This window comes from Chaetodon auriga, chromosome 7 (assembly GCF_051107435.1).
Source record: "Chaetodon auriga isolate fChaAug3 chromosome 7, fChaAug3.hap1, whole genome shotgun sequence".
NCBI lineage: Eukaryota > Metazoa > Chordata > Actinopteri > Chaetodontiformes > Chaetodontidae > Chaetodon > Chaetodon auriga.
In genome coordinates this window covers 2681189-2709067 of record NC_135080.1, presented here as the reverse complement: position 1 = coordinate 2709067, position 27879 = coordinate 2681189, and the positions used below count along the sequence as shown (strand labels likewise).

Genomic DNA, 27879 nt, shown 5'->3' with positions numbered 1-27879 from the left:
GTATATTTATTAACATCTTGCAAACCTTTATTTTTGTAAATTAAAAATCTGGTGACTTCTGCAGAATTAAATTCATCACTTTCATTTGATTCTCTTGTTTTTTTGTCCCGTCACTGTTTGGTTTTTGATTACAGCCCTCCCTTACAATAGAGGCTCTGCTGCCAGAGATCTTCCCAAACACAAGTACAGTATTATAAATATACCCTTAACCTCACTTATAACTTAGTATTTCATAATTGAATGCACGTGATGTTGGGATGTAACTCTTCACCTCCCACCTGCAGTGGGTTCATATTCACAGCTAACAGCAGGCCACTGTGACCCGGGTTGCCTCACAGATTCATCCTTTAATTACTTCATCATTTCACCAGACATGTCTCACTCTCCTCTCCCACAGCAGCTTCCTTTAACAGGCCGCCATTAGCACTGCTTTACCACATCATCCTAACTCCAAACCAAACTCCACTACCCAGCATCCATCCTGGCAAGGGGTACAGTAAACTTCACTACACTTCACGCCTGTCCATTATTTTACTATTCTGGGTTATTTTCAGTCTCATCTTCGCTTTCATGCTCACCTTTTCTTAAATAATGTGAACTGAAGGTGTATATTTGAAAATTCTCAAAACTTCATTGATACAAATAATCACAGTTATTGTTTCTGTTATGATCCTTTTACCGTTTTTTACTTTTGCTACTTTAATTTGAGGCATAACAAGCAACCAGTTATGAATAAATTCTTACTGTGATCATGTCATTCTGTCTTTTTAGGCCCCAAAGTGTGACGGACCTTTTTGCCGTGTCTTTTCCTTTCACTTTCATATCCAAGTGTATTCTCTCTTCTCTGCCTTCCTCCGTCCCTCTCCCCTGATCAACACATCCCCTTTTCCTTTGTCCATTTTGATAACTTACGCTCTACTCCCCCTCTCCTGCTCTTGCTCGCCCTCCTCCTTCTCCCCCTCAGACCATGGAGACCCAGATGGAGGAGTGGTATAAGGAGGTGGGGCAGCTCCAGGTGCAGGTGGCCACCATCCCGCAGCAGACGCAAATCAAGGAGGCGGTCGCCGGGCGTCAGGCCACCGTGGAGGCCAGAATGGTGCGTCTGATCGAGCCGCTGAAGGAGAGACGGCGCATCCTGCTGGCGTCCAAAGAAGTTCACCAAGTCGGACGAGACCTGGAGGATGAGATTGTGAGTTTGACAGTTGTCAGCACACACTGACACACACACACACACACACACACACTTTCATGTAGATTGTTCACAAAAAAGAGCTATTTTGAATTGAGGCTGCATATGTCAAGTGGGACTTGACAGGTCTTTATTTAATCTATTAATCTTTATCTATTATTATAATCTGCTGAGTGTCACATTGTTGTGTTTGCAGTTGTGGATCCAGGAGCGCCTCCCAATGGCCATGTCTCAAGAGCACGGCTCCACTCTGCAGGCAGTCCAGCAGCTCATGAAGAAGAACCAGGTAAAAAAAGTCAGAACAGCCAGTGATTCTGCCTGAAACCTTTTTCTGCTGCGTAACTGAAGTCTGGCTCCCCCTGTAGATGCACTGACAGCACCCTAATTTCAACTCATGATGGTCGCAGAGGGATGGACAGAACATGATGTGCAGTCCTAATTTATACCTACCCCTTATACCGACTCACCTACGTTATTGTACATTGTACTTATTTTACTCCTGTAATTCAACGTCATCATTGCTCTGTTTAAACTTGGAGAAAGTCTAAAAAGCCACCTCCACTTTGTTGTTCCCCCTCTCCTCCTTTCCTCCAGACACTTCAGAGGGAGCTGCAGGTCCACAGGAGCCGGATCGAGGACGTCCTGGAGAGGGCGGCAATCATCGCATCCATACGCAGTCCCGAAGCAGACTGTGTCAGGGCGGGCCACGACCAGCTGGCCCAGCTGTGGAATCTGCTCTGGGCCGAGACTGAGAGGAGACAGCTGCTTCTGGACGCCATGTACCAGGCCCAGCAGTACTACTTTGACACAGCTGAGGTGGAGGCCTGGCTGAGCGAACAGGAGCTGCACATGATGAACGAGGAGAAGGGGAAGGTGTGTGCAATTGTCTGACCCCAATCTGAGACCCTTCCTCTTTATACACTGTAGAGTTACACACAAAGGCAGGACTACACATTTGTGCTGTGTATTTTTAAAGTGGAACGCTTGCTTGTGTGTGTCACTTCCTCCTCCCACCAGGACGAGCCGAGCACACTGCAGCTGCTGAAGAAACACCTGGTCCTGGAGCAGACCATCGAGGACTATGCTGAGACCATTGGCCTGCTGTCACAGCAGTGTCGACAGCTGCTCGAGATGGGACATCCAGACTGGTGAGCATGTAAACACACACACAAACAGATTTTCTGTCACCATAAATTACATTACAGGAATGATCTTAAGATCCTGCATTTCAGAACAATTGTGGAAACTCAGTTGCTGCTCAGAATGGGGAAGATGTGTGATCTAAGTGACAGTGGAATGATTGTTGTGTCGGATGGGATAGTTTGATGATATCAGAACCTCCTAACATGAGGCTAATCCTTCAGTGCTCTCTGAGATTTTCGACTTACCCTGGCACACTGTCTCTTCTCTTTCCACAGTGAGCAGATCAGCAAGCGTCAGTCGCAGATCGACCGTCTATATGTGTCTCTGAAGGACCTGGTGGAGGAGAGGAAGAGTCGCCTGGAGCAGCAGTACTGGCTCTACCAGCTCAACAGGGAGGTGGACGAGCTGGAGCAGTGGATTGCTCAGAAGGAGGTGGTCGCCAGCTCGCCCGAACTGGGTCAAGACTTTGAGCATGTCACTGTAAGTGTGTCAACAGATGTCTGGAGATGAATCATAGATTTAAGAAACGTTTTTTCTAAGTTTGATGTTGAAATCTGTTCTGTTCTCTCTTACCTCCTCCTCTGCCACACCTCCAGGTCCTGCAGGAGAAGTTTACAGAGTTTGCATCAGAGACAGGCAGTGTGGGGCAGGAGCGAGTGACTGCCGTCAACCAAATGGTTGATGAGCTCATTGACTACGGCCACTCAGAGGCTGCCACCATCGCTGAATGGAAGGACGGGGTGAACGAGGCCTGGGCCGACCTGCTGGAGCTCATGGAGACCCGTGCGCAGATGCTCGCCGCCTCACACCAGCTTCACAAGTTCTTCTCTGACTGCAGAGAGGTGAGATACCTGAGGAACGCGGCTGAGGCCCAAGACAAGACATAGATGTGATATAGTGTTTCATACTGTATAGTGCAATATTATGTGGTGCAGTTACACCACTTTACTGATCTCTGAGGGGATATTCAATGCAATGCAACACTTTAAGCTTATTATTTTCTGTTTTTTACAGATTTGTTTTTAGACTGATTTCACCCATGTTTAAAGTCTTCATCCATGTAAAGTTTTAGTGTTTTCTACATACTTTTCCCCTCACACCGTGTTGACACGTGGAACACTTCTATGCTGCTTTATGTGGTTGTTTTTTCAGGTTTTGGCCCAGATTGACGACAAACATCGAAGGCTGCCGGAAGTTCGGGCTCGACAGGGCAGCACTGCCAACACCAGCACCCTGCAGAGACTCCTGCACAGCTTTGAACAGGACATACACCTGCTGGTCACGCAAGTACGGTAACATGCACATGAACAGACAGCATATAAGATTGTGCTTCAGTATTCATTGACCTCAAGACTCAGGGAAGAATCACAAAGACTTCCCTCTGTGACAGTCACTCTGTAAAGGTCCACAGGACCTTTCCTACTGCTAATGTAGCTGTTGCTTGCTTCTATTATTGTTTTCATGTCTCTTCATTCACTCTAAAATCCCCAGTTTACATGGACTAAATTACCTGTCCCAGTATACTGATATTCTACTCTGTTTTGTTGTATTTTGTTGTGCTTTACAGACAGTGTATTGTTATAGGGATGGTTGTAACTTTCGTGTGATTAATCATTGTTTTAAAACTACAAATTTAAGGTCCAGTGTGCAGGATTTAGCGTCATCTAGTGGTGAGGTTTCAGAATGCAGCCAACAGAATCCCCCTCGCCTCACCCCATCCTCTCCAAGTGTGCAGGAGAACCTACAGACCTTGCAGAAGGCGCTCTGTAGAGCCAGTGTTTGGTTTGTCCGTTCTGGGCTACTGTAGAAACATGGCGAACTCAGCAGAAGAGCACTCGCTCCCTCTGTAGATATAAAGAGCTCGTGCTAAGGTAACAAAATCAGATGTGCTGGATCTTTAAATTAAGTTAAAAAGTTGACTTAAATGGATGGTAAAAATCTTTATTTGTGAGTCTGAATCTTTAGGGCAACACTCCCGTCTTACTCTGCATTTAGTTTAGCTTTATCTAGTCTCTCGTGCACCTGCGGAACAGAAACCTTGGTACATTTTACTGAAGAATGATGCAGAACCACAGCTGCTCTGTGTCAACCCCAGTGACAGAGATGGTACCATTTGGCCCTGACTAAACACAACTGTCAGAACAGCTGTGTTTTGTGCGTCATTTGGAAAACAAACTCATTCTCTTTCCATTTTTTCATTTCTGTTTCTTCCTTGTCTCTGCCAGGTGCGTCAGCTGCAGGAGAGCGCGGCCCAGCTGAGGACGGTGTACGCCGGCGAGAAGGCCGAAGCCATCGCGTGCCGAGAGCACGACGTGATGCAGTACTGGAAGGAGCTGCTGACATCCTGCGAGGAGTGTCGACTCCAGATTACCACTGAGACGGACAAGCTGAGGTTCTTCAGTATGGTCCGAGATCAGATCATGTGGATGGAATCTATCATCTGTCAGATAGGGACAGGAGAGAAGCCCAGGTATCTACGCTGCAGTCCCAAAACCTGTTTTCAGCAGAGGACTACTGGCATCTTTGTAATCCAGTGTAATCTGTGATGTGACCCAACAATTAGCAAGTTATCCAGCATTAACAAGTGTCCGTGTGCCCTGTCGTTCCTGCAGGGACGTGTCTTCAGTTGAGGTGCTGATGAATTATCACCAGAGTCTGAAGAGTGAAGTGGAGGCTCGCAGCCGGAGCACCATAGAGTGCATCGAGATGGGCAAAACCCTGCTGGCTGCTCGAAACCCAGCAGCTGAAGAGGTGGGATCAGAGACGTGATCATTGTTCCAAACTTCATTTTTACTTCAATCATCTACAACAGAAATGCAATCAGTGCACCAGCAATCATATTGTAACTTAACTTACATTGTGTTTGCACGAATTTTGACTCTGCGATGCTGTGATTTTGATGTTGCTAATTTTGGTTGTCAGATCAAAGAGAAGCTGGACAAGGTGGTTGCTAAGCAGCATGAGCTGTCTGAGAGGTGGGACAAGCACTGGGAAGTCCTGCAGCAATGTGAGTACACACACACACACACACACACACACACACAGGCCCACACACACACCGGCCCACACAGCCTTCACTTTGTTTTGAATATCATTTTTGTTTCTCCTCTCCTCCCCTCAGTGTTGGAGGTTCACCAGTTTGCTCAGGAGGCGGTGGTGGCGGAGGCATGGCTGACCGCTCAGGAGCCGTTCATCAGCAGCAATGAGCTGGGCGGGAGCGTGGATGAGGTCGAGCAGCTGATTCGTCGGCACGAAGCCTTCCGTAAAGCTGCCGCAACATGGGAGGAGCGATTCAGCTCATTGCGACGACTCACCACGGTAATATCATCATCATCATGAGTGTTAGCATCATCATTATCGCGTACATACATGCGCAACTTGGCCAGAATAAGAGTTGTAAGTTCTAAGTTCTGTCCAGAATATGTTTCCATGTCTAAAACCTTTCTGACTCCTTACTGTCGAAGATTGATCACAAGTTTTCTTTCTGCAGGTAGAAAAGTTGAAAGCAGAGCAAAGTAAACTACCGCCGACCCCTCTGCTGGGTCGTAAAGTCTTCCTGGACCCGCAAGATGCCTCACCCAGTCCATCCGTTCTCCCCCGCCTCCCAATCTCCCCCGTCACAAGACAGACCATCTATGAACAGAATGAAGCCAGCTCTCCTCCCTCACCCTCACCTGCCACTCCTACACCTTCTCCTTCATCTGTGGCTCGTCGGCTCGGCTCAACGGTCGCTAACTACATACCTGTGATGAACGGCTCCAGCTACCGCCACGCCCTGGAGGCGCGGCACGGCAGTGTGGTGGGTGTGGCTGCAGGACTGGGCCAGCCCTCGCCATCCTCAATCGCCTCAGTTGCCACGGCAGCCATGCTGGTCTCAGCCAACCAGATGCGAGAGAGTGCCAGCGCGACAAAAGATCAAGCAGCAAAGGTAATGAGTCACCTGCAGCCAGCACAGGCGGCGAGGACACTGGAGGTGAAGTCGTCCCCGTATCTACGGCAAGCTAAAATCAAACACATGGATGATGCGGTGACGCCGCTGATCGTGGCGAGCCGGCTGGAGAAAGCGAGGGAGAGGGAGAGGGGGAGAGAGAGGGAGATGCTGATGATGGGAGAGATGGGGACGGAGAAAGCGGAGGTGGCCGTGATGGCCGAGGTGGTGCTCCAAGAGCCGAGCCGGGAGCGCCTGCACAGCGAGCCCACCAGAGGGTCACGGGGGTCCAGGACCGACCCGTTAGGACATGCCGAGCCCCAGGTCCAGACCCACATCCACCACAGGGACCACAAGATAGAAAGGCAGCTGTCCAGCGAGCAGCTGATCCAGGCACGCAGGGACGAGCTGCCTCAGGAGGTGTGGAGGGAACATGCCGAGAGGCGGGAGAGACGGCCGCTGGAGAGGCAAACATCCAGCGAGCAGGAGGGCCACGGGGGCCACGGGAGCCACGAGGGCAGGCGGAGAGAGAGGGACCGACACCGGCTGGAGAGACAGGAATCCAGTGAGCACGACACCGGGAAGGAGCACTCGGACAGACGCTCAGGAGGAGGGTGAGACTTTGAGTGCACTGAGGTCGCGTTGTCTATCTAATATGTTATATATGCAGACAGGAGCAGGTTATACAGCGTATAGATGGATGCTGAGTTAGAGATGCTTTTGGGATTTAGTGTATATTTCTGCTGAGGACTATAAATGATGAATGTTGGATATTACAGTTGTATAATTTTGTAGGAAAAAATTAAGATTGCGATCGATGTTTTTATCTAAAACTCTGATTGTTAACCCTAACGTGATTCTCTAATCTGCATATTTTGTACAGAGAAAAGAGATCCACCCTGGCAGAAATTGTAGAGCAGCTGCAAGAAAGAGAAGCAGCACAGGTCTGGAGATTTGTGTCGTGCATTTCATCCAAATACAGTGTTTGCAGATACTCACAGTGTTTGTTTGTGTTGTACATTCAATAAGAAGTGACGTCCCATCGTTATTGGCCAGTTCTTTCTCTGTCCAGTTCTTCATCACTTCATGGTGATGATTTCTCTAGTTATACAAACATTTTGGACTGTTACATACACATAGATGTATTCTTTTGATGATGAAAATGTACAACACACAATAGAAAAGACCAGATCACAGACTCAGACCACACACAGACAGATTATTTCTTTTAAACCAAGAGCCGGATTCTGACTGACTCCATCGCCTCTCCCCTCCCTCAGGCCCGTGGCGAGGTGCCCCGCCTGCCTAATGGGTTACCAGAGAAGTCTTCCCGTCCCGACCGGCCTCGAGCTCGCGACAGACCCAAACCTCGGCGCCGACCACGACCCAAAGAGGCAGGAGAGACAACCACGCGGCGGTCCAGGTCCGCTCCGGCCCAGAGCAGCCCGGCGGTGCCCCAGCCGCCAACGCACACTGCCCACCATGAGGGCTTCCTTTTCCGCAAGCTGGACATCGAGAGCCTGAAGAAGAGCACCAATAGGTGGGTGTTCAGGGTCTTAATGATGAGCATAACATCTGGATTAGCAGATGAAAAAAGATGGAAAGAAGGAGAATGGACGCTGGTATCATGAGTGTCAGACTTTAGGATTTCTGACCAATCAGAAAACATACATGGTCAAATGTGTTTGGAAGTAAATTTTACATTTTAACTTGGTAGCCAGGAAGGTTTTTGCTCACCTTCTCAGAGCAGCAGATGGGTGATGTTTACTACAAAAGAACAATTTACATATTATCAAGTTATTTTTCACTTGTAATTAGAACAACATCTCACCTGCTCTGCTAAATCTAAACTCTCTCGTCTTTACTGTCGATCATCACAAACCCTGTTCTTCAAGGACTGACATCTGGTAGAACAAAGTATTTTCAAACACTCATGACATCGGTGCCCACTCCATTTACTGATTCGACGATGATGACAGGAGCATGACTCTAGCATGCTAAGCTAACAAGCTCACACACTGCGCTGACACTGTGTCTGACATGCTGAACAGATGCATGACTGTCACCAGTGCAGATGACACATGATAACCCATTGGTTGCCCCAGCGCGTGGGTCAACATGATAGAGGCAATACTAAGCTAAGCTTTGGGTTTGTACGTGTTTAGAAGCATGCATACATTAACGTTTAGACATGTTTAGATTCGAGGGATGCAGTGACATTTTAATTTTTACCTAAACTGATGAATTTGTGGTGCATTTGCTGTTCGCTCTAACGGGCAGAAATACTCAGGTTTGGTATGCAATGGAGAGGTTTATCACTACTTGTTGTGTTGCTTGTTGCTCGCTCTCAGCTCTGTCTTCAGTCTCTAATATGAAGTGTTGTTTGCTTCCAAAACATAGAACTGTTTGAGAACACACAGTAGTGCCCGACAGTTGATCATTTCTATATCATATCAACACGTCATAGTCCATCGTGATCTTTTTAATGTGGGGCTACTGTTAGCTTATTAAGTGGCACTGCTAGCTCGTAAGCTTTAGTTTCTTGTACACTTGAACACGAGCCCACAGAATGGAGCACAGTAGAAGTGGTGGGCTGGCTAGCAGACTGACTGGCTGATGAATGTCTCGGTAGTCCTGTAGATGGAGCTGCACTCTGCTTTGTGTCCAGTCGCTTAGCTTAAACACACACACACACACACACACACACACACACACACACACACACACACTACCTGGCTTCCACAGATGACTGCCCTGCTACCTCCAGAGAGACACCAAAGGCAAAGTCTCTCTCTCTGCACTGCCCCCTAGTGGCTGGGCTGACCACGCACAGCTAAAAGCTCACCCCCTTCCAGCTACGGATTAGTCCCACTCATGTGCCCACCCAAGGCAATGGATGAATGTCTCGTATGTACATGCCCTGTTATGTACATGGCAAGGTAAAGCATAATCCTGAATGGCTTAAATCTGGACAAGTGTGAATCTCCAAACGGCTCCTCGTCGGGCTCATTGTATGCTCTCCTTTTGCTTTACATTCAACTTTGATTGGAGGAGAAGATCTGTGGGGCGGGCCCACAGATGTTTCCAATCAATACTGAGAAAGAGAGCATAGAGTTTGTCTGTGAGGAAGGATTGAGATTCAACCTGTCTCTTACATGAGTATGTGTATGTGCACATTAATATTCTGGTATTATTCAGGATGACCAAGTGGTCTTTAAAACAGGATACGGTGCATGTGAATGGTGTGTACTCTTTATATGACCCTGATCAACTGAGTGTGTACCATGCTATTAAAATCTCTCAGCCAATGGTTTCACATTAAAGTTTCACATCACTTATGGCCCCCAAGCTGTCATTGATCATTTTCCAATTAGGGTTTTCCTTCATCAGTCTTTTTTAAAAACAAATTCATTAGTTCGTCAGCAGCTGCAGCTCCGGCGAGGCTTATGGTGCCTGTACACTGTGCGATAATAAACATCCTCAAAGCTCATTGCACGTCACACAGTGAGACGGCTCTGATAACATCAGACTGTATGATGATGCATCATTTCGTTGTTGTATTCCAGTCACTTGGTATGTAAGTGTTGGTTGTAGCAGCAGTCACATGAACGTCAGTGAGCTTGTTTCAGGGCCTTCAGACGGCACCTCTTGGTGTGAAGTACTGTTTTTTTTCAGTCAAACTAGTATTACCAAAGTCAAAATGACATTTGTTCCTATCTTTATTTAAATGATGTGGTTCTGTGGGGATGATTAGAGCATTTCTGACATTCAGGGCCAAGAGCTGATTTTCCCTCAAAGTCCCTTCCTCTTCTTTAAAACTGAACCACCATAGATGGGAACGCTAACATTAGCAGTGTAGACACCGTGTCACATGCACCAGCGCTCTTCTCCAGTCTCAGTTGTCCCGTTAGTTCAGAGGTGTTTGAAATCAGGATCTTAAGCTGCGCACAGACAGCTTGTTCTGAATAATACCTATACTTGGGTATAAGCTATTAATTGGAATGCTGTGTGCATGTAAACAGGCTCACAGAGGGAGAAGAAGCATGATGATGATGATGATGATGATGATGATGATGATGATGATGATGATGATGATGGCTTGAAGTTGTGTTGTTGCCAAAATGCCATTTAACCAAACTCTCCCTCTTTTCTCCTCTCTTCCTCGATGCTCCTGGCTGCTCCTCTCGTCTCCTCCAAGGTAAGTCATATATAAGCCCCACACACAGACACCCAAACTGTAAGTAGCCTCCCTCCCATCCCTCCATCCCCCACCTCCTCCGTTCGTCCGTCCGTCTGTCCGTCCGTTCATTTGTGCTTGTTCAGCAGTGTGTTTCCTCCTCCCCTCTTGGCGCGGGTCCATCCCGCCTACCTACCTGTCTGCTCTGGTCAGGTGAGTGAGGTGTTAGCTTAGCGGGAGCAACTCTGCAGCTCTTCCTGACTCCTCCCATCTCCCCCCAACCACCACCTCCCCACCTTCTCCGTATACCTCCCCTCCACCTCCCCTCCTCCTTCACTTTCCCTCCCCTCACACCTCCCACCTTCCCACACCACAGCAGGTCATGGGTCAACCTGTACTGCGTGCTCAACAAAGGGGAGATGGGTTTCTACAAGGACGCCAAGAACACCACCACGCCCTACAACAATGAGCCGCTGCTCAACCTGTCCCACTGCCACTGCGACGTCACCAACGGCTACAAGAAGAAGAAGAACGTCTTCACGCTCAAGTGAGGATCTGTTTTTGTCCTTTTAGGCACTGAAGGCCTGGGTTCAGATCAAACTGCCTTCCGACGTGTTCTCACGATATTTGTGACGGCATAATTTGGCTGATGTGATCAGTGGATTTGTTCACCAGGTGAAAGGTCAATTGATGGCTTAATTTTCCTTAGGTGTGAATGTGAGTGTGAAGGTTGTTGTCTGTGATGCCTGTGGAGAGCGTACGCTGTCTCCGGTCCCGGTGGGATTGGCTCCAGCCCCCTGTGACCCTGCAGAGGATAAGCCGTTATAGAGGATGGATGACTGCATGCAGACCACATGTTAAGAATAATGACTAACAGGTGCAGACACGACTGAATAAGAGGTGTTTCATACAGCGGTATTCCTGGTGGTATTTCCGTGGGATCGCCGTGTCACACACTTCTGAGTGGAGTTGGTCATAAACACACATAAATACGACGGTTGTCTGTCTGCGTTTTTTTAAAGATCAGTTTCTTGTGAGTCCTCCAACACATTTCTTATAAACAAACATGTTTATAAGTTCAATTGTTTTCTTCTTCTTGCAGAACAAAGGACGGCAGCGAGTTTTTGTTTCATGCAAAAGATGAGGTGAGACCCATAATCGCTGACACGTAGAAACATAAAGAGTAAACAACCAATCAGCTGACATCTGTGATCCCTCTCCCCTCGCAGGAGGACCTCAAAGCGTGGGTGACCAACATTACCGCCAGTATTACGGAGCACGAGGAGATTGCCAAATGGGGACAGCCCCAACCAACTACCTCATCCACCGACGAGGGCACGCGCCGCGACGGCAGCAAGGCGGACAACAGGTCCGAGCGAGGCGGCGAGCGCTCGGACCGGGCCGAGCGGATCGAGCGAGCAGAAAAAGAGAAGGAGAAGGAGAAGGAGAAGGAGAGGGAGAGGGGCGAACGATCAGAGAGGTCAGATCGAGGCGGGAAGTCGGACGCAAAGCGCTCGGAAAAGTCTGGTAAGAAAAAGTGACCCAGGTGACGCATCGGTCGGGATTGAAGCGTATGAACTCCGCGTAGGAGGCGGGGCCGTAGACTGGTAGTGAACGCCCCCTCCTTCTCTCCGCCTCCAGCACTGTCAACAAAGTGGTTGTGTTTGGATGGAAAGTGACACGCAGGACAGAAGGATTGACCCAGGCTCACTTATAGGACGGACAGGACGGCTTCGGAGCAGGAGACGTCTTTCGCTTTCTCTCTCTCTTCTTCTGTGTCTCTGTGAGAACACGCAGAGTCGCTGACGCTCCGCCGACGCCACCTGTGGCTGTTTCAGAGAACTGCAGAGAGAGTTTGGCGCTGCTGACCCCCGGGCAGCGTCGACGCCGGAGAGAGATGAGACACGCATCACGCGATGAAACGTAGCTCATTCTGTCCCATGTTTGTTTTTTCTATGAGATGAGCTGTATCTGTATGTATTTCTCGTCCGTCTGTCTTATCTACTGTATCTATCTGTCTGTCTGTAAGTCAAAGACATCCTACACTATGTCTTATTACTCCTCGGAAATCGAAAGAGAATTAAATATTGCCAAAACGTTTTACAGACATACAAACCTAGAGAAACCTTTTTGTTAACTGTTCTCTCCACCGTGTCTGATCTGTCTCGAGGTCTGGCCGTGAAACAACGTGGAATTGAACCTGGTTTTACTTTTAATACCAAACAGCACTGAAATCACATCTGTCCAAACTCACTGGATGAACCAACACTGACGAACAGCTTCAGCATGCTGATTCTCGGAAGGTGGGAAATGATGATTTAAGACAAGAGAAGAGTAGATGGTGGACCAGGGTGAAGAACTCCCAAACAGTCAGGTGTAGACAGAGGTTTTTAATCATTGCTCAGAAATTTAAAGGCTTGAAATGACGTTTTCTTACTTTTTATGTTGACATCTGCCCACAAAGAGCATCTTCCCTTCGTTTATATAGCATTCAGGATTTCCTCACAAGGATTTCTGTAAGACAGATGGTCCACAGGACAGTGTGGTCCAGTTCTTGGATCAACATTTGACTTAATCTGAGGGTAAACTCTGGTTCCCTGGGGCCTCATTTCATTTTAATTCATGTTAAAAAAACAACAAATGAGCAAAAAACTGATGGCAGTCAGAGTTTGGGTGACTGAGGCTCAGCTTTATGTTTTCAAAGGAAGTTTGTGAGAGTCAGTGTAACCTTCTGATTTTAGCATTGGGGTCAGTTTTCCATAAATTAAATGTTTGGCTTTGGTCATAAGCACAAAATCTGCACCTGGCATGTTTTTAATGAGTGAGACCCTCGGGCCGGAAACGGGTCTCGTCTACTCTTTTATTCTCTTACAGCATCAAACTACTCGATGGACATTTGATTTATTCAAACTAATCTGTTGCATCCTTTTTGAAACAGAATATCTTGTTTGTTTTTGTGTGTGTGTGTGTGTGTGTGTGTGTGTGTGTGTGTGTGTGTGTGTGTGTGTGTGTGTGCGTGTGCATGTGTGTGTGTGTCTGTGTGCGTGTGTGTGTGCGTGTGTGTGTGCGCTGCTGCTCTCCGCTCCCAGGGTCTCCATAGCTCTCAGGTTATTTATGTTAGTGTGTGCATACCGTGTGCTTCATGTGTTCATATGTTTGTCCCCTCAGACGCCACCTCAGTCTTCCAGACACGTCCGATCCACAATACAGACCTACACACACACACACACACACACACACACACACACACAGAAGAATACAAGTCAGCAGGTTTACAATGTCAAAGGTTATCAACGTGCTCCAGAGTATAAAAGGTCATCGAACTGTCCAGATCACCGTCCCACCGGTGTGGACAGCAGTGATTGGATTAGACGTGAGCAGGTTGACCAAATATGTAGAAAAAGAGGGTGAAACTGTTCGTCGTGACTTTGCATGTTTTGCTTGGAGAAAACTCACTCGTCACAAGACGCTCGTCTTTGCAGCCCGCTGACTCAGCACCCACACATTAAGTCACCACGAAGCCATAAACCGCAGGGGGACGAGGACAGACAGGAAGCCGAGGATCGTCAGTTACTGTTACTGTCCGGCCCTGATGGGATCGTCCCGTCAGGTGTGGGTCAGATGGCGTTTAAAATCCTTTAAATAAGAACGCTGTGTCAGTATCGACACTCCTGTATGGAAACCTTTCAGTTCAGGTGTTTTTGTTCTTTCAGTTTAAGTCCAGCTGAAACTGTTGCTCCAGAATACATGTCTGCTCCTTAAATGTTCACCTCTGAGGGAGAAACCAAAAGGGAGAAATTTTGTATTTTTTGGTGTCATGGTGGCGCTCCCTGTCTTTGGAGGAAAAGCTCGGGGAAGCAGCTGTGTGCTGGAGAAGATAACCAGTCAAACATTTACAAACCAGCCAGTCAGTCTTCATCTGTGAATCTGTTCTCCGTCTGAAAACTCTCCTCATGAGGTCTAAATCAGTGTTGATTGTCCAGGGAAGGCTCACTGCTGCCCCCTGAGGCCGGACGGCTGACACTGGCACTTGATGGATGGTGAGAATCGCAGGTGTTGTGCTTATTTTTCCAGGAGGGGCAACAATGAGACCACTCTGAAAAACAACCTTTGATAAGCAGCACGAAGGTGAGCTTCGTGTCTTCAAACAGGATTTTTTTGGTTTTAAAACAGAAAGACCTCAAGGATCATGACCGACTGGTTGGTTTGACAAATGCACATCTGGTTTACTTCCTCACCTCCGTTAAAGAGCAGCGCACAGCCTCTTCCCTGGGGGGTCTCTTCTGGGACTCCCACGCAGGGGCTGAGACGGTCTCGAGCGTCGCTGCTCGGTCCTGACTGTTCATACCACCTCTAATGAACCGCTGTCTGCCGCACCTTTGTTTACTTTGACTCGTCCTCCTGCTGCCCGTACAGGAGCTCAGCCTGCCAGCTGCTGTCAGTCAAACACAGACCCGCCCCCCCAGCTGCTGAGATGAAAAGGAGCATTTCTGACTTTTTTTATTTATTTATTTTTTTCTTTATTGACAATAAATAATACAAAAATACATTTTGGACCACAGAAATGTGATTTCAGTTGGACTTTAAAGTTTACACTTCCCTCTCTGAGCGGGTCGTCTGCGGCTCTAGATCCCAACAATCCCATTCACGGTTTGTTTTATGTTTTCAGACGTCTGTACACGCCAGGTTCATCATTTTCTCTGTTTCTTATCAGTGTAATATTGAAGTTATCTCTGGCTGTTCCTGGTTTTTTAGGTCGTTCTTCTTCTCTTCAGGATTTTAAACTCTGTCCCGACCTGCTGGTCTGTTCTGTGTTCGTCATAAAACTGTACCTTTCTTTAACCTTGTTTTATTTCAACACACTTTATGCATCTAAACTGGGTGTGAATGCCAGATCAATGCAATCATTTACATGCATGTTGAACACAACGGAGTCAGAGTTAAAAGAGGTGAATTTTGGATGAGCGAGTCTTGCTGTGTGAAGCGGCACAGAACAGTCCTCTGCTGTCAGATTATGACCAACAGCGTAATAAATGAGCTCGCTGTGTTACTGTAGATACACACAGGACACAACACGATGCAGGGTACAGCCAAGCCGCTCACAGGTGACTTTACAGAACATGTTTGAACCATTTTACACAGCAGAAACATCCAGATGTGTGAAAGTCAGCGTGGCCAACATGGTGCCAGCTGTTCAGATCCGGTTAAAACACCTCACCGTGGCTGGTTTGGACGAGCTCGTGGGTGCCCTGCCTGTCTGTGTGTGTCTGTGCTGCTCTGTTCACATCAACCTCAGTCTGTCGGCCCACATGAAATGACGAATAAAATACCTTTTGGTTTATCATTAATGTATTTATAGTCAGTGTTTTCTTTTCTCGCTGTTGTTGGAAATGTGTCGGCCTGGACGCAGATCTGTGTTTCCTCGACTCTGGAAAAGAAAACAGCGTGTAGATGATGAGATGATGAAGATCTACAGCTGAGCAGGAATGAGGGATTAGAGAAGGAGAGATTGGCATTTGCAGCTTGTACACCTAAACCACAGTAATATGCAGTAATGTGAAGTATAATTTATGAAGGATTGTCGAGGGGTTGTTCAGGGATTCGTGTTGTTGATGATGATGATGATGATGATGATGATGTCATCCATGGTAGCAATGAACTGAGACTTTATGCAACCTTTTCTTTGCACTTGGGCTGCCGGCCTGCTGCAGGGCTGAGGCCTGATGGTCAGTGGTGTTGGGGATCCAGCAGAGGGACCAGATCCAGAAAGAATGAGTATGCAAAGGATTTTTCAGGATCTGCTGTTTGTCACTGATTTTAACTTTTTTTTTTTTTTTTTTTCGATGCTCGTGCAAAGCTCATCTGGGTCAACAAGACCGGAAACAGGAGACGTCACCTCTATGGAAGTGTGATGGGGATTTTCATCGCTTCATTGCTTCCTAATGTTTTATAGACCAAATGATGAATCAAGAACATAAAAACCAGATTAATCCAGAGTGAAAACATTTGTTAGCTGCAGCTCTAATTCATGCATCATGTTGAACGTAGAGACCAGCTGTAAATATCCACAATCACATTCCACATCCAGCATGTGCTGATGTTTTATCATATTAGATTTCTTATCATCTCCTGTTTACATGTTAACAGGAGCAGGAAAACAGCTGCAGCTCATCAGTCAGAAGAGCTGCTGCTTGTTTCTAAGCATAATTCTCCTTATTTTTTTGAGTCTAGATTTTGTTTGAATGTTTGAGATCAATCAGAGCTGGTAAATTTAATCTGACATTAATACAAACGTGTCAGAATAATCGAGGGCTGACGACTCGTGAGCTCAAACTCAGATTCAGAACTTTAATTTTGACAGAATCAGGGAATCAGAGGCTGATGATGTGGACTCATAGATCGTTGGCTGGAGGGTTAATATCTAAAACTGCACCGGTTCTCTTACAAGATGCTGCCAGAGTCTCTGCCTTCATGCTGCTGGATGTGAGAGAAATTCATTCATGAACACAAACCTTGATGAAACTGCATGAATAACAAAAATGGAAACTGAACAGGTGGACTTTCTTCTTTAACACAGAGAAAGGACAAACATGTTGAGAGCCAGTTACATTCAAGCAAACGCTCATCTTATCCATCCACATCCTAACAGCTAGTGTGGCCCCATTTCCACATTAAAAAGTATAATTTAAAACATCAGGATTAGTCAGACGCCTTCATTTGATTGTTTTATGCAGTTGGCATCATCTTCTAGTCTTGAGATCGCAGGGCCACGTGGTCTTAGCAAATCATTTGCAGCACTTTGTTTTCGCCACATCGGGATAATTCAAGCAAACTCAGTTTAGTAAATTCTGACAATCAGCTTTTGCTTGAAGTCACCCTCCTGCAGGACACATTCCCAGCCCTCAGATGCTCCCTGCAGGTCCAAACAAACAGAACTATTCCCAGAAGTTATTCCTGCTAAAGTTCTGACAGCAGCCAGAAATAATCCAGTCCTGATGTGTGAATACTGAATATTTGCTGCCGGAGTTTCTCTCCTCCGGTGACCCCAGACCACCACTGTCTATCTGCCCTCAGCCTGTCTGTCTCTGTATGTCTGCCTACAGCAATCTGATGTACAAATGTATTTGCTCTGAAGTATTTTCTGTAAAAACAAACAAGAAAATAAGTTGATCCACAGTGACACTGGGAAAACTGCCCCTTGTATTTGTTATGTTTAACTTTTCTGAGTCTGTCTTGAAGTGAGATGATTTAAGATGAGTGGAAAACAAATCCACACCTCCTCCACACAAACCCATCAGGACAAAGAGGTTGCATGAATGATATAGTCTCTACTACGGTACTGCTGTGCATGTCTTGAAGCCCCATCCCTCCACTATGCAATCACTGTAACATACCAACACAAACTACCAACACTGAAAAGGATGAATGAATGAACCGATGATTTATAAAATGATCAGAACCAACTGCAAACCACTGGCTCTGTACAGTCCTTTCTTTGACTTGATAAATACAAATTGTGATATTGAAAGATAACGTTTGTTTGTGTCTTTTTGTGAGGTCGCACTGGATGCACACTGTGTCCCAGTCCCAGTTAAATCAGTTCTAACAGCAGCTGAAACTACACACAAATAGATATCCTGGGTTTGATCCCAGTTCTGGTTTATCTTCGTGTTTGCTCTGCTACAAACTGTACATCTGTTGAAGGTGTTTCACCGAGCAGGTAGAGACTGGGAATGTGTTCTTCTCTTCCCTTCAAGGTTTTTATTGCACAGAAGAAGATCACACGAGTGGAATGACAGAATCTAGGACAGAGATAGTGCAGAAGTTAAAAAATAGGAAGAAAATAGAACAAATTGAAGTGTTATACTGAGGTAGGCTGGTGCACAGTAGTGATGAATAAGATGCAGACTTATCTGAACCTAAAAGAAGACAGAGACATCTTGTCAAGTTAAACTTTTGGAATGAACAATATTTGCATTTCATGGAGTTTTTCTGATATGGGTGAAGACATCAGAAGATGTTATTTTAGTGTATCTTTTGAATTTAGAATGACAATAACAATAAATTCGTATAAATAGTATTACAGTCCCATCAAAAATAAAATGTGCATTTTAGTTTAAAGGCGACGACCGGAACTAGAAGTTTTATTTTGGAACGTAGACGTAACACCGGAAGCGGATATGGAAGACGGAATCATTTGAGAAACGGACAGGATGTTTCACAGGACAGCGAGCGTTAAGTTTTACACGGAAGAACTATTGTTGTTGTGGTCAGTCCTGCTGGCCCGGGTTTAAGTCACTATTTGGGCCAAAAAATGTGCGACGAGCTGACGGAAACGGCGGGCTGAGTTTTTAAAGAGACTGAAGAAAAATGGAGGCGAGGTTCGGCAGCGAAGTCGCGTCAATCGTGGAAGTCGCCATACAGGCGACCGTGTCTGTTTTCAGGGATGTCTGGGTGAAAGAGGCGCCAAACACGGAGTGGGAGAGTTCAGCGAAGTTCAGCGAAATCCAGGAGATAGAGAAATGTCTGGTGGTTCAGATCCACAAAGCGTTCACGGAGTTCTCCACGGAGCTGTTCGAGGAGAACGACGCTCTGCGGGCCAAAGTGGAGCAGCTGGAGGATGTGCTGCAGAGGAAAGCCGGGCAGCTGGAGCAGGAGCTGGAGGCCAGAGTGGGTCAGCTGGTCAGAGAGATGGAGCAGCTGGAGAAGGAGCTGAAGAGCATCAGTGGAGGCGGCAGCAAGGCGCAGGAAGGCCCGACCCACATCCTGCTGCAGGACGGCTCGCTGATAGGTGAGAGCGGTCATCGATCCATCATCAGTTAGCTCACGAAAACCAGCCAGTTAACGTCAGACTGAGGTTAAAAACATCAGCTGTGAGCAAGTTTACCTTCAAACTCTGTGTGCAGATGAGGAGACTTCCAGTAGAGGTCGACAGGTCATTAATCATGGATTTGTAGGTCAAATGTGGATGAATTGATTTACGTGCAAAGATTTCTGGAACAGTGATAATAGTTCCAACCCCAGAACCAAATATATTTAATTTACAGTGATACTGAGCAGATGTGCACACTTGAGAAGCTACAACACGGAATATTTGGTATTTTTGCTCCTCATTGTACGACACGTTTGATATTCTCAGATTCTCTACGTTTGTCTCCTCCGAGCTTTGACTTGACACACCGTCTGATGGTGACTGATAAATGAACTGAATTCAGGGAATCAACTGATGTGCCATGATGTCTCTTTGTGTCTTGGGACAAAGGAGCGCCGGTGTTGTCTGTCTCCAGCAGTCCTGCTGCCCCCCTGGTGGCTGCGAAGGAGTCCACCTCAGACTCTCCTCTGGTTCCTGCAGGAGGCTCAGAAGCTGTTCCCTCCTCCACAGCTTTATCTGCCACCGCCCCGAAGGCCACGACAGCCCCGATGATGTTTGTCGGCAGAGTGAGCTCTGCTCCCACCGTGCTGTTGGTGGGTGCCAGCCAGGTCGCCACTCAGCCCCCCGCGCCATCCACGGCTGTCTCTGAAGGGATGCCAACACCACAGCTGATCCTCAAACCAAAGCCTCAACACGTCCGCAGCCCGGGCTCAGCAGAGGAAAAGGTTGGGTGTCTGTTTTAGGAAACCGTTCACCATAAGGGTGTTGATTTCATGTCAACCAACTTTTTAAAACCAAATAATTTCCTTTTGCATGACAGAAACCTGTGCAAAAGGCACCTCCAGGGAGACCGAGGAGGACCAGGACAGCAGCCTCTAAAACTGAAGAGGGTAAGATTAGATTCCAGACTGTCGCTTCTTACAGGATGTGACCATAACAGTAAAGTTTGGGAAGGAACTTGAAATAAAATCTACACTAATCTAATAACTACAAACTAGTTTTCTTCTCTCCTTTTCCAGTTTCCACTGACAACAGCACGGAAGAGAAAAGAGAAGAGAAAAGTGGAGTGCAGGGAAGAAGGCTTAAAAAGAAAGAGGCACAGACAGTGAAGCGCTTCTCCTGCGAGCACTGCAGCGTCAGTTTTAGCTGGAAAGGTGAATTAAAGAAACACATGAAGGTCCACAAGATGCCGTTTCCCTGTGAGCAATGTGGCAGAAGTTTCCTTGAAAAGAGGTCTCTGGAAAATCACCTTTTGCGTCATGAGGCGAGTAAAGCCCCCCTGCCCTTCCCCTGTCCTCGCTGTAAGAGGTCGTACCGCAAAGAGCAGTCCCTCCAGAATCACATCAAGCGTCACCAGCGGTCGAAACCGCCAAAGCCCTTCGCCTGCGATCAGTGTGGGAAAACGTTCAGGATCAAACAGTCTCTGGAAAACCACCTCCTGCGTCATGAGAAGTGGAAGCAAATGTTCAAGTGTCAGCTCTGCGAGAAGACTTTCAAGTCGTCAGTCCAGCTGAAATATCACGTGGCCGTGCACTCGGAGGAAAGACCGTTCAGCTGCGCGACGTGCGGGAAGGAGTTCAAGAGAAAGGACACCCTCCGCTTCCATCAGATGGTCCACACCAACACCAAAAAATACAAATGCACGATGTGTGAGGAGACTTTCAAATACGCCCACTCCCTGACTGTGCATAAGAGGAAGCACACCGGCGTCAGTCCGTTCACGTGCACTCTGTGCAACAGGTCGTACAGGACGGGCACGGCTCTGAAGAGGCACAGCGTGGTCCACACCGGGGAGAAACCCTTCACCTGTCACGTATGTGGAGCCAGGTTCAGCCTCAATAACAACCTCAAGAGGCACCTTCGGATTCACACAGGAGAGAAGCCTTTCGCCTGCCAGGAGTGTGGCAAGAGCTTCTCAGACAACAACAAGCTCAAGTCCCACATGCTCATCCACGGCGCCAGAAAGCCCTTCATGTGCGATCTGTGCGGGAAGACCTTCCTCTTCAACTGCAGGCTGCTGATACATCAGAGGTACGTGCATGCCGACCAGAACGAGGAGGCAGATGGCACGCAAAGATTTTTCCAGACTAGAAGGCGAAACAAGTCGTCGGTTAAACCGTTCAGCTGCAAAATATGTCTGAAAGGTTTCAGCACGGCGAGTTCCCTGAAACTTCACGAACGAGGCCACAGCGAGCAGAAGGAGTTCAACTGCAGCACGTGTGGGAAGTCTTTCCATAACAAATACTCTTTTGCGTATCATCAGAGAAGCCACGTCGGGGAGAAGCCGTTTGTGTGTGATGTGTGTGGGAAGAGGTTTTTCCACGCCGGCAGTCTGAAGCAGCACGAGCGAATTCACACCGGCGAAAAACCGTACAAGTGCGACCAGTGCGGCAAGGCCTTCAGGACAGACGGGAACTTCTACAGACACTTGCGAATCCACACGGGCGAGAAGCCTTTTGAGTGTCTGTACTGTCAGAGGAAGTTCCACCAGTCCAACCAGCTCAAGTCCCACCTGCAGGTCCACACCGGGCAGAAGCTGTACTCGTGTCAGCAGTGTGGCCGAGGCTTCTCTGACTCGAGGCAGCTCAAGAAGCACAGCTGTAACGGCCCGTAGGTGGCGCCATGCACGACGCTCAGCTGATCAACAAAGAGGAGAACTTTGGTTAAATGAAGTCATAGATCAAACGGAGGCCGGTAAGGTTGTGAGAAATAAAATGTGTGTGGTGCCTTTTGGTACAGTTAACTCACCTAACACGCCAGTTCAGACAGACAGTTTATCTGCTCCAGTTTTAAAAGTGTGGTCGGTTGTTGGAGTCATTCAGTAAAAGTGCAAAACTTTTCTTTGCGATAGCTTCACAGTGACAAAGGGATGCTTGTTTGTTTCATATTATAAACCTGGAGCTTTTGTTTTGGCTCTCACTTTGCATTTCTGATGATATGTCAGAGTTAAATCAGGAGTAATAATACGGTCATTGATAAAGTTGTCACAGCTCCACTCATTAAGAGTATTCATAGTAGAGATTAGCAGCATTGTTAGCTGCATTTATATTTGCTTTTTTGTTTGTTTTTTGCAGTAACATCGGCTATTAAAACACAAATGCTACTGCTCACCTTTATAAAACACGGAGGCCATTAAAAAATGACAAAGTTGTCTGTGTGAAACCCCAAATAGAGTGTAAGATAAGATAAATAGAGAAAAGATTTTAGCTTCATAATTTGAAGCTGTGTTTTAGGACTTAGTTTCAGTTGCTGAAAATAACTCCTGTTCACCAGCTGAGTTGAACATGAACAATTTTATTTTTTTTGAAAGACTTCTGTCTTGACAGCTGTTTTGTATTAATTTATGTTTTGTGATTTCATAATAATCCTATTGAATGCGCTTAAGATGTAATTATTTACGAACTAAAATGGTGAAAAGACTTTATTATACACAGTTCTGTGTATGGCGCTGTATTTTTATTTTCGTTTGTTATTAAAGAGTATTTGCAACCGAAGCAACTTTACGAGTTTTATTTTGAAGGTGGATCTTTGTGCTACTTCCATTTCCGGAATCAATGATGATAACTCTTCTACTGTTTGTTGCTGCCGTAAGAGTTAGCTGTTGGGTTTAAGATACAATAAAATTAAGGCAAAATGTCGGAAAACTTTGTGTTTTATTCAGAAACAAAGTCCATCGTGGAAACAGCCGTTAGGACCGCGGTTGATGTCGTAAATTCAAAAGAAGAAAATACGATGAAGGAGTTCTCTGAGAGACAGAAGGTGAGTTCACAGTTTATGGTATTTATAACGTTCATACACACATCTCTGATGACACACTCGGTTTGTGATGGGAGCCAGAAATACTGCAGACGTCGGAGATTGTACCGACGGAACGAAAACGACTCTGTATGCAGCGAGATGCCGAGCGTAACAAAGATGGCGGACTGTCATGGCATCGCATACAGATGCGAGCTAAAACGTTCAGTATAAAAAGTCCTGAGCGGAAGAGAAACTTCTGGGTACACAATACGGAGGACACGGGCGTATAAATATTGGTGCCTGCTCTTTTTTCCCTGATTTTTACAAGTTTTTTTGTTTTGTAGTAATGGCGTATGGTAAAGAGCAGAGTGCGTCAGCGCCCCCCAGTGATGTGGGGGTTGAACTGACGGCAGAAACAGTTATTCAGTCCTGGATTTCTAATTTCTATCATGAGAAATGTCTTCCAGTGATGATTTATGAATCACTTTACTTATCCACATCTGTAATGAAATGTAAAATTCTTCTTCCTGTTTGTCTTCATTCAGTCTCTCTTTCATGTAGTTATTTAGCGTCTGCTTTGCTGATGTTAGCGTCAGTTTGTCCTCCTATAAAGAGCTTGCATGTGTAATTAAACATGAATGTATTGATTTAAATTATTGTGGTTGTCAGTTGATTACACTGTATTGTATTTGATATTATATATTGAGTTATATTTGGTTTTTAAAGCATTTGTAGGGATAGATTGTACATGAGCAGCTGATACTGTTGTCCACCCTAAATACCTCCAACATCAAATACTTTTTCTCTGATAGATATTTTATAACAAACGGTTCTTTATTTTGATCCTCTCAGTCAGATTTTGTGGAAATGTTGTCACGGGAGGCAACGAGAAAGATCAACACCATTTTCTCCCAACTGTCCTCGATGATGCACAACGAAAACAAGACCCTGAAGGCCAGAGTGGGACATCTGGAGGGCGAGCTGAGGACGATGACTGAGAACTATGGAGACGCCAGGATGTGGAGAGAAAGCGTGGTGAGCGGCTGCCCCGTCCTGTTCAAGGAGAGCGGCCTGATCTTCACCCTGCAGCAGTTCGGGGAGTTAAAAACAAAGACGGATAAGTTGACGAAGGCGGACAGAGAATCAGGTAATAAAGGTCACTGTTCCCACACAGTTATTGGCTGTTGTTGCTCTTCTTAAAAGCAGTTTATTTTCTTATGATCTGATCTGTTGTCTGGTAAACGATGATGTCATTGGCACCTGTAGCAGCAGTAATGATCGACCAATCACTGTGTATTATTACTGCGAACAGAGTATTTACAGTATCGTCAGTTGAGTCCAGTTTTCTTTATTATTAATTTCTTGTTCAGATGGTGGAGAGACGACAAAGGAGGTGAACTCTGAAGCTTGGTCCTCACGAGCGAGTAGACAAGGTGAGATTTGAGACGCTGAATTTAAAGTGAGATACAGATGCCAAAATGTTTCCTGTTCCCATTAAAAGCTCCTTCTTCCCGGTGTCGTCCTGTTCCTGGATGTCAGTCTGGACGTGTAGTAACGTTTGTCTTTTCCACTCCTGCACAGACGCTGCAGAGGGTTTTACCACAACAAACACTCAACAATCTGAAGTCACTGACGGCCAAAACACACAGGAAGCAGTGGGCAGGAAGAAGGGGAAGGTCTTGTATGTATGCGACGTCTGTAACAAGTGCTTCACACGGCAGTTTCACCTGCAGAAGCACATGAACACTCACAAAGAACAGTGGCCTTTCGTCTGCAACCAGTGCCCGAGAAAATTCAGGAATACGGCGACTTTCGAGCACCACCTGCTGCTGCACGAGGAGAAGAAGTACGCCAGCTTCAAGTGCCAGCTGTGTGAGAAGACATTCAAAACAAAAATGCACCTGAAGACTCATCAGCTTGTGCACTCGGACACCAGGCCGTTCATCTGCTCCACCTGTGGGAAGGGCTTCAAAACTAAACACAGCCTGCAGGCTCATCAGGTCGTTCACACGGCTGAGAAGCTGCACAAGTGCTCGGACTGCGGGGAGAGTTTCAGGTCGGCGTTCACGCTGCAGTGCCACCGCAGCGTTCACACCGGGGAGCATCCTTTCAAATGCACGGTGTGCGGCAAAGCCTTCACGAAGAGGAGGTCGCTCAGGACGCACCAGTCGGTCCACAGAGGGAAAGTGTTCACGTGTGAGACGTGTGGAGCGGGTTTCACCCTCCAGCACAACCTGAAGAGACACATTCGTATTCACACAGGTGAGAGACCGTTCGGATGTAAAGTCTGCGGGAAGCGTTTCATTCAGCACAGCAACCTGAAGGCTCACATGCTTCTTCACGGCGACTCAAAGTCGTTCATGTGTGACCTGTGTGGAAAGGCTTTCCTTTACAACTGCCAGCTGCAGAAACACCAGAAAGTATCTCACGACGAAAACAAAGGGCGGGTCATCAGAAGACGACCTCGAGAGCGCAGCAACCGCAGAGTTATCTATCGACCGGACCAGACGACGGTGGACGTGACGCCGTTCAGCTGCAAGATCTGCCGCATGGCCTTTGACACGGCGCGTTCACTGAAGAGGCACGAGCTCATTCACACCGGTCACAAGCAGTACAGCTGCAACAAATGTGGGAAATCCTTCTTCTACAAAGCTACCTACGAATACCACCAACGCATCCATTCCGGGGAACGGCCGTACGCTTGTGACATGTGTGACAAGAGCTTCATCATCCCTCAGGCCCTCAAGTCCCACAAACTGCAGCACTCTGGAGAGAAACCATATAAATGTGAGGAGTGCGGCAAAGATTTCAGGATCTACACCAACTACCTGAGACACTTACGGATCCACACGGGGGAGAAACCCTACGAGTGTGAGCTCTGCGGGATGAAGTTCAGGCAGCTCGGACACGTGAAGTTCCACATGCAGATCCACACGGGAGTGAGACCCTATTCCTGTAGCAGCTGTGGGCAGGGATTTTCAGACTCAAGGTCGCTCAAGAGACACACCTGCTCTGAGAAAGACCAGGAAATGTCAGGAAACGCACTCAGTGCGTCCTGAAACTGAGCAACTGCTGATGATAAAGATGTGACGGTAGATCTCCTGTCAGGACAAAACACACAGTCCAGAAATCTGTTTAGAAAACTGTTGTTGATTCATGTTTATTAAATTAACTTATATTAATGTGTTTTTAATGATACTGATATTAGTGTTGTTATTTTACATAATCACACGAATAATCATCTTACACTGATGGTAATATCTATTCCGTTGATTTATACAGCGTGTCAGTAGGCAGTATTGCGGGCCAGCATTAGCATTAGCTTACGTTAGCTAGCTACGCTTAGAAGAAGCTGCTGAGTCGTCATTGTAGCCGACAAAGTTCACGGTCGTCAGAAAGAAATGAAAAGCCTTTTTTATTGACTTCTGTGAGGAATCGAAGAAGCAGTGTTTCAAAATTTTACTGCAAATTTCGAAGGTAAATTGGCACCGTTTTCACGGTAAGAGTCGATGTGAAAAGTACTACTCAGACCGGCGTAACGACAGTTGCTAAGGAGGGCGGGGCTTGGCGAAGGGTTAGATTTAGTTTGAAGGTATTGATCGGAAGTTATACCATGCTATCTTGTCTGACTTGACGTTATGTTGATATAGTTCTTCAATGTGGCCACTGGAGGGCAGTAAACATTCTCGAGTCTAGATGGGATCACGTCAGTTAGCATGATCAGCTAGCATGGTCTCCAGAGCAAGAAACTATTATCAAAACAACTCCTAATTAACTTTTTTCCCCCTATATAATAATAATCCTTGTACTGCTGTTATTTCTAGTGGTCATATTATTAATTACGCGCCGGTTAATACTGGGATTTGAAAATATGGGAAATTATTTTGCATTGTTTGAATGAAAACACAAAGGGCAGAGAAATTCAGCTCTTAGTTTATGTGTCACTTGAAGGAAGTGTGCACGTCATTTACACTTTCTGCTTCATCTGTGATTTTGAGAGGAGCTACTGGAAAGAGACATTCGGCAGCAGAAGGTGGTTATGAATGGATGGCAGAGATAGAAATACTGGTGGAGCATGTTTCTCTGACTCTTGGCCGATTTTTGATTAGCATGTCGCTCTTCCCTGTGTGTGATACACTAATATCTGTGTAGCCTTTATTAGAAAAGAATTACTCTTATGACGTTTCTCTTCTTCTTCTTCTTCTTCTTCTTAACACATCAAATAGGCGGTTATGCCTCCCGTCAACTTTTTTTTAAATAGTATTTTTTTAATACAGTATGTAGTTTCTGAGTTGGGCCACTGGAGGGCAGTGAAGACATGTTTCAAATGCATCGATGTCAGCCGTGAACTTAACTAGCGTCAAGGTAGCCATAATGCTACATGAGTACTTCCTCTAACCAAAATCAAAGTAAAAGAATATAGAAATCGCATACGTGAATGTACATAAGCTGATGTAGTATAGTATTTACACGGGTAATCTGTGATTATACTTACAGAAGCTACTTCAAAAATGTCCTCATCTTCAGAGAAGTAAGACTATTTGAGTTCGAAACAACCTCCATCATGTCCATACAACAGCCTCATTTATCTTTGCCATCAATCAACACAATTTTAAAACTTAATGACTGCACTTTCTGAGGAGGGCTGAAGCTGATGTGAAAGAACAATTTGGCCATATTTTTGTTAGTCAGCATGTGACCTGAATTCAGTGTGAGGTGGTGGTGGTGTTAGGAGTACTGAACGACTTAATAGGACCTGGTGAGTGTGCGTGCTTTTATTTTGAAGAACGTGAACTGGGAAGAGGAAGTAGGGATCCGTGTTGTGAGTAGTG

At 46.4% G+C, this 27879-nt stretch overlaps 2 protein-coding genes across 6 annotated transcripts in view; both read left to right on the top strand.

Moving 5' to 3' along the window:
• sptbn4b (spectrin, beta, non-erythrocytic 4b) overlaps nt 1-13229 on the top strand; it is a 61506-nt gene extending 48277 nt beyond the window's left edge. For 3 of the 5 annotated variants that reach the window (XM_076735879.1, XM_076735881.1, XM_076735882.1), the window contains 17 exons: nt 965-1189; nt 1386-1475; nt 1784-2062; nt 2207-2337; nt 2608-2812; nt 2929-3174; nt 3485-3619; nt 4558-4802; nt 4945-5083; nt 5255-5339; nt 5454-5650; nt 5823-6874; nt 7144-7204; nt 7541-7800; nt 10814-10984; nt 11540-11582; nt 11667-13229. In XM_076735879.1, the coding sequence (XP_076591994.1) occupies nt 965-1189; nt 1386-1475; nt 1784-2062; nt 2207-2337; nt 2608-2812; nt 2929-3174; nt 3485-3619; nt 4558-4802; nt 4945-5083; nt 5255-5339; nt 5454-5650; nt 5823-6874; nt 7144-7204; nt 7541-7800; nt 10814-10984; nt 11540-11582; nt 11667-11978 (3876 nt within the window). In that variant the 3' untranslated portion in view covers nt 11979-13229. The remainder of the gene's footprint in view (nt 1-964; nt 1190-1385; nt 1476-1783; nt 2063-2206; nt 2338-2607; nt 2813-2928; nt 3175-3484; nt 3620-4557; nt 4803-4944; nt 5084-5254; nt 5340-5453; nt 5651-5822; nt 6875-7143; nt 7205-7540; nt 7801-10813; nt 10985-11539; nt 11583-11666) is intronic. The other 2 variants (XM_076735880.1, XM_076735883.1) reach the window with 1 other exon arrangement.
• A 5399-nt stretch (nt 13230-18628) lies between these two features.
• On the top strand, nt 18629-26166 carry LOC143323338 (uncharacterized). Its single transcript, XM_076735150.1, has 8 exons — nt 18629-19228; nt 19700-20034; nt 20130-20199; nt 20329-21915; nt 22938-23068; nt 23900-24194; nt 24418-24480; nt 24629-26166. The coding sequence occupies exons 1-8, from the start codon at nt 18808-18810 to the stop codon at nt 26104-26106; spliced, it is 4380 nt and encodes a 1459-aa protein (XP_076591265.1). The 5' UTR covers nt 18629-18807; the 3' UTR covers nt 26107-26166.
• The last annotated feature ends 1713 nt before the right edge of the window (nt 26167-27879 follow it).

Coding starts and splice junctions, on each gene's coding strand:
- LOC143323338 (XM_076735150.1), top strand. CDS start 18,808: ATGGAGGCGAGGTTCGGCAGCGAAGTCGCGTCAATCGTGGAAGTCGCC. Junction 20,200..20,328: donor AGCCTCTAAAACTGAAGAGG/GTAAGATTAGAT, acceptor CTCCTTTTCCAG/TTTCCACTGACAACAGCACG. Junction 24,481..24,628: donor CTCACGAGCGAGTAGACAAG/GTGAGATTTGAG, acceptor ACTCCTGCACAG/ACGCTGCAGAGGGTTTTACC.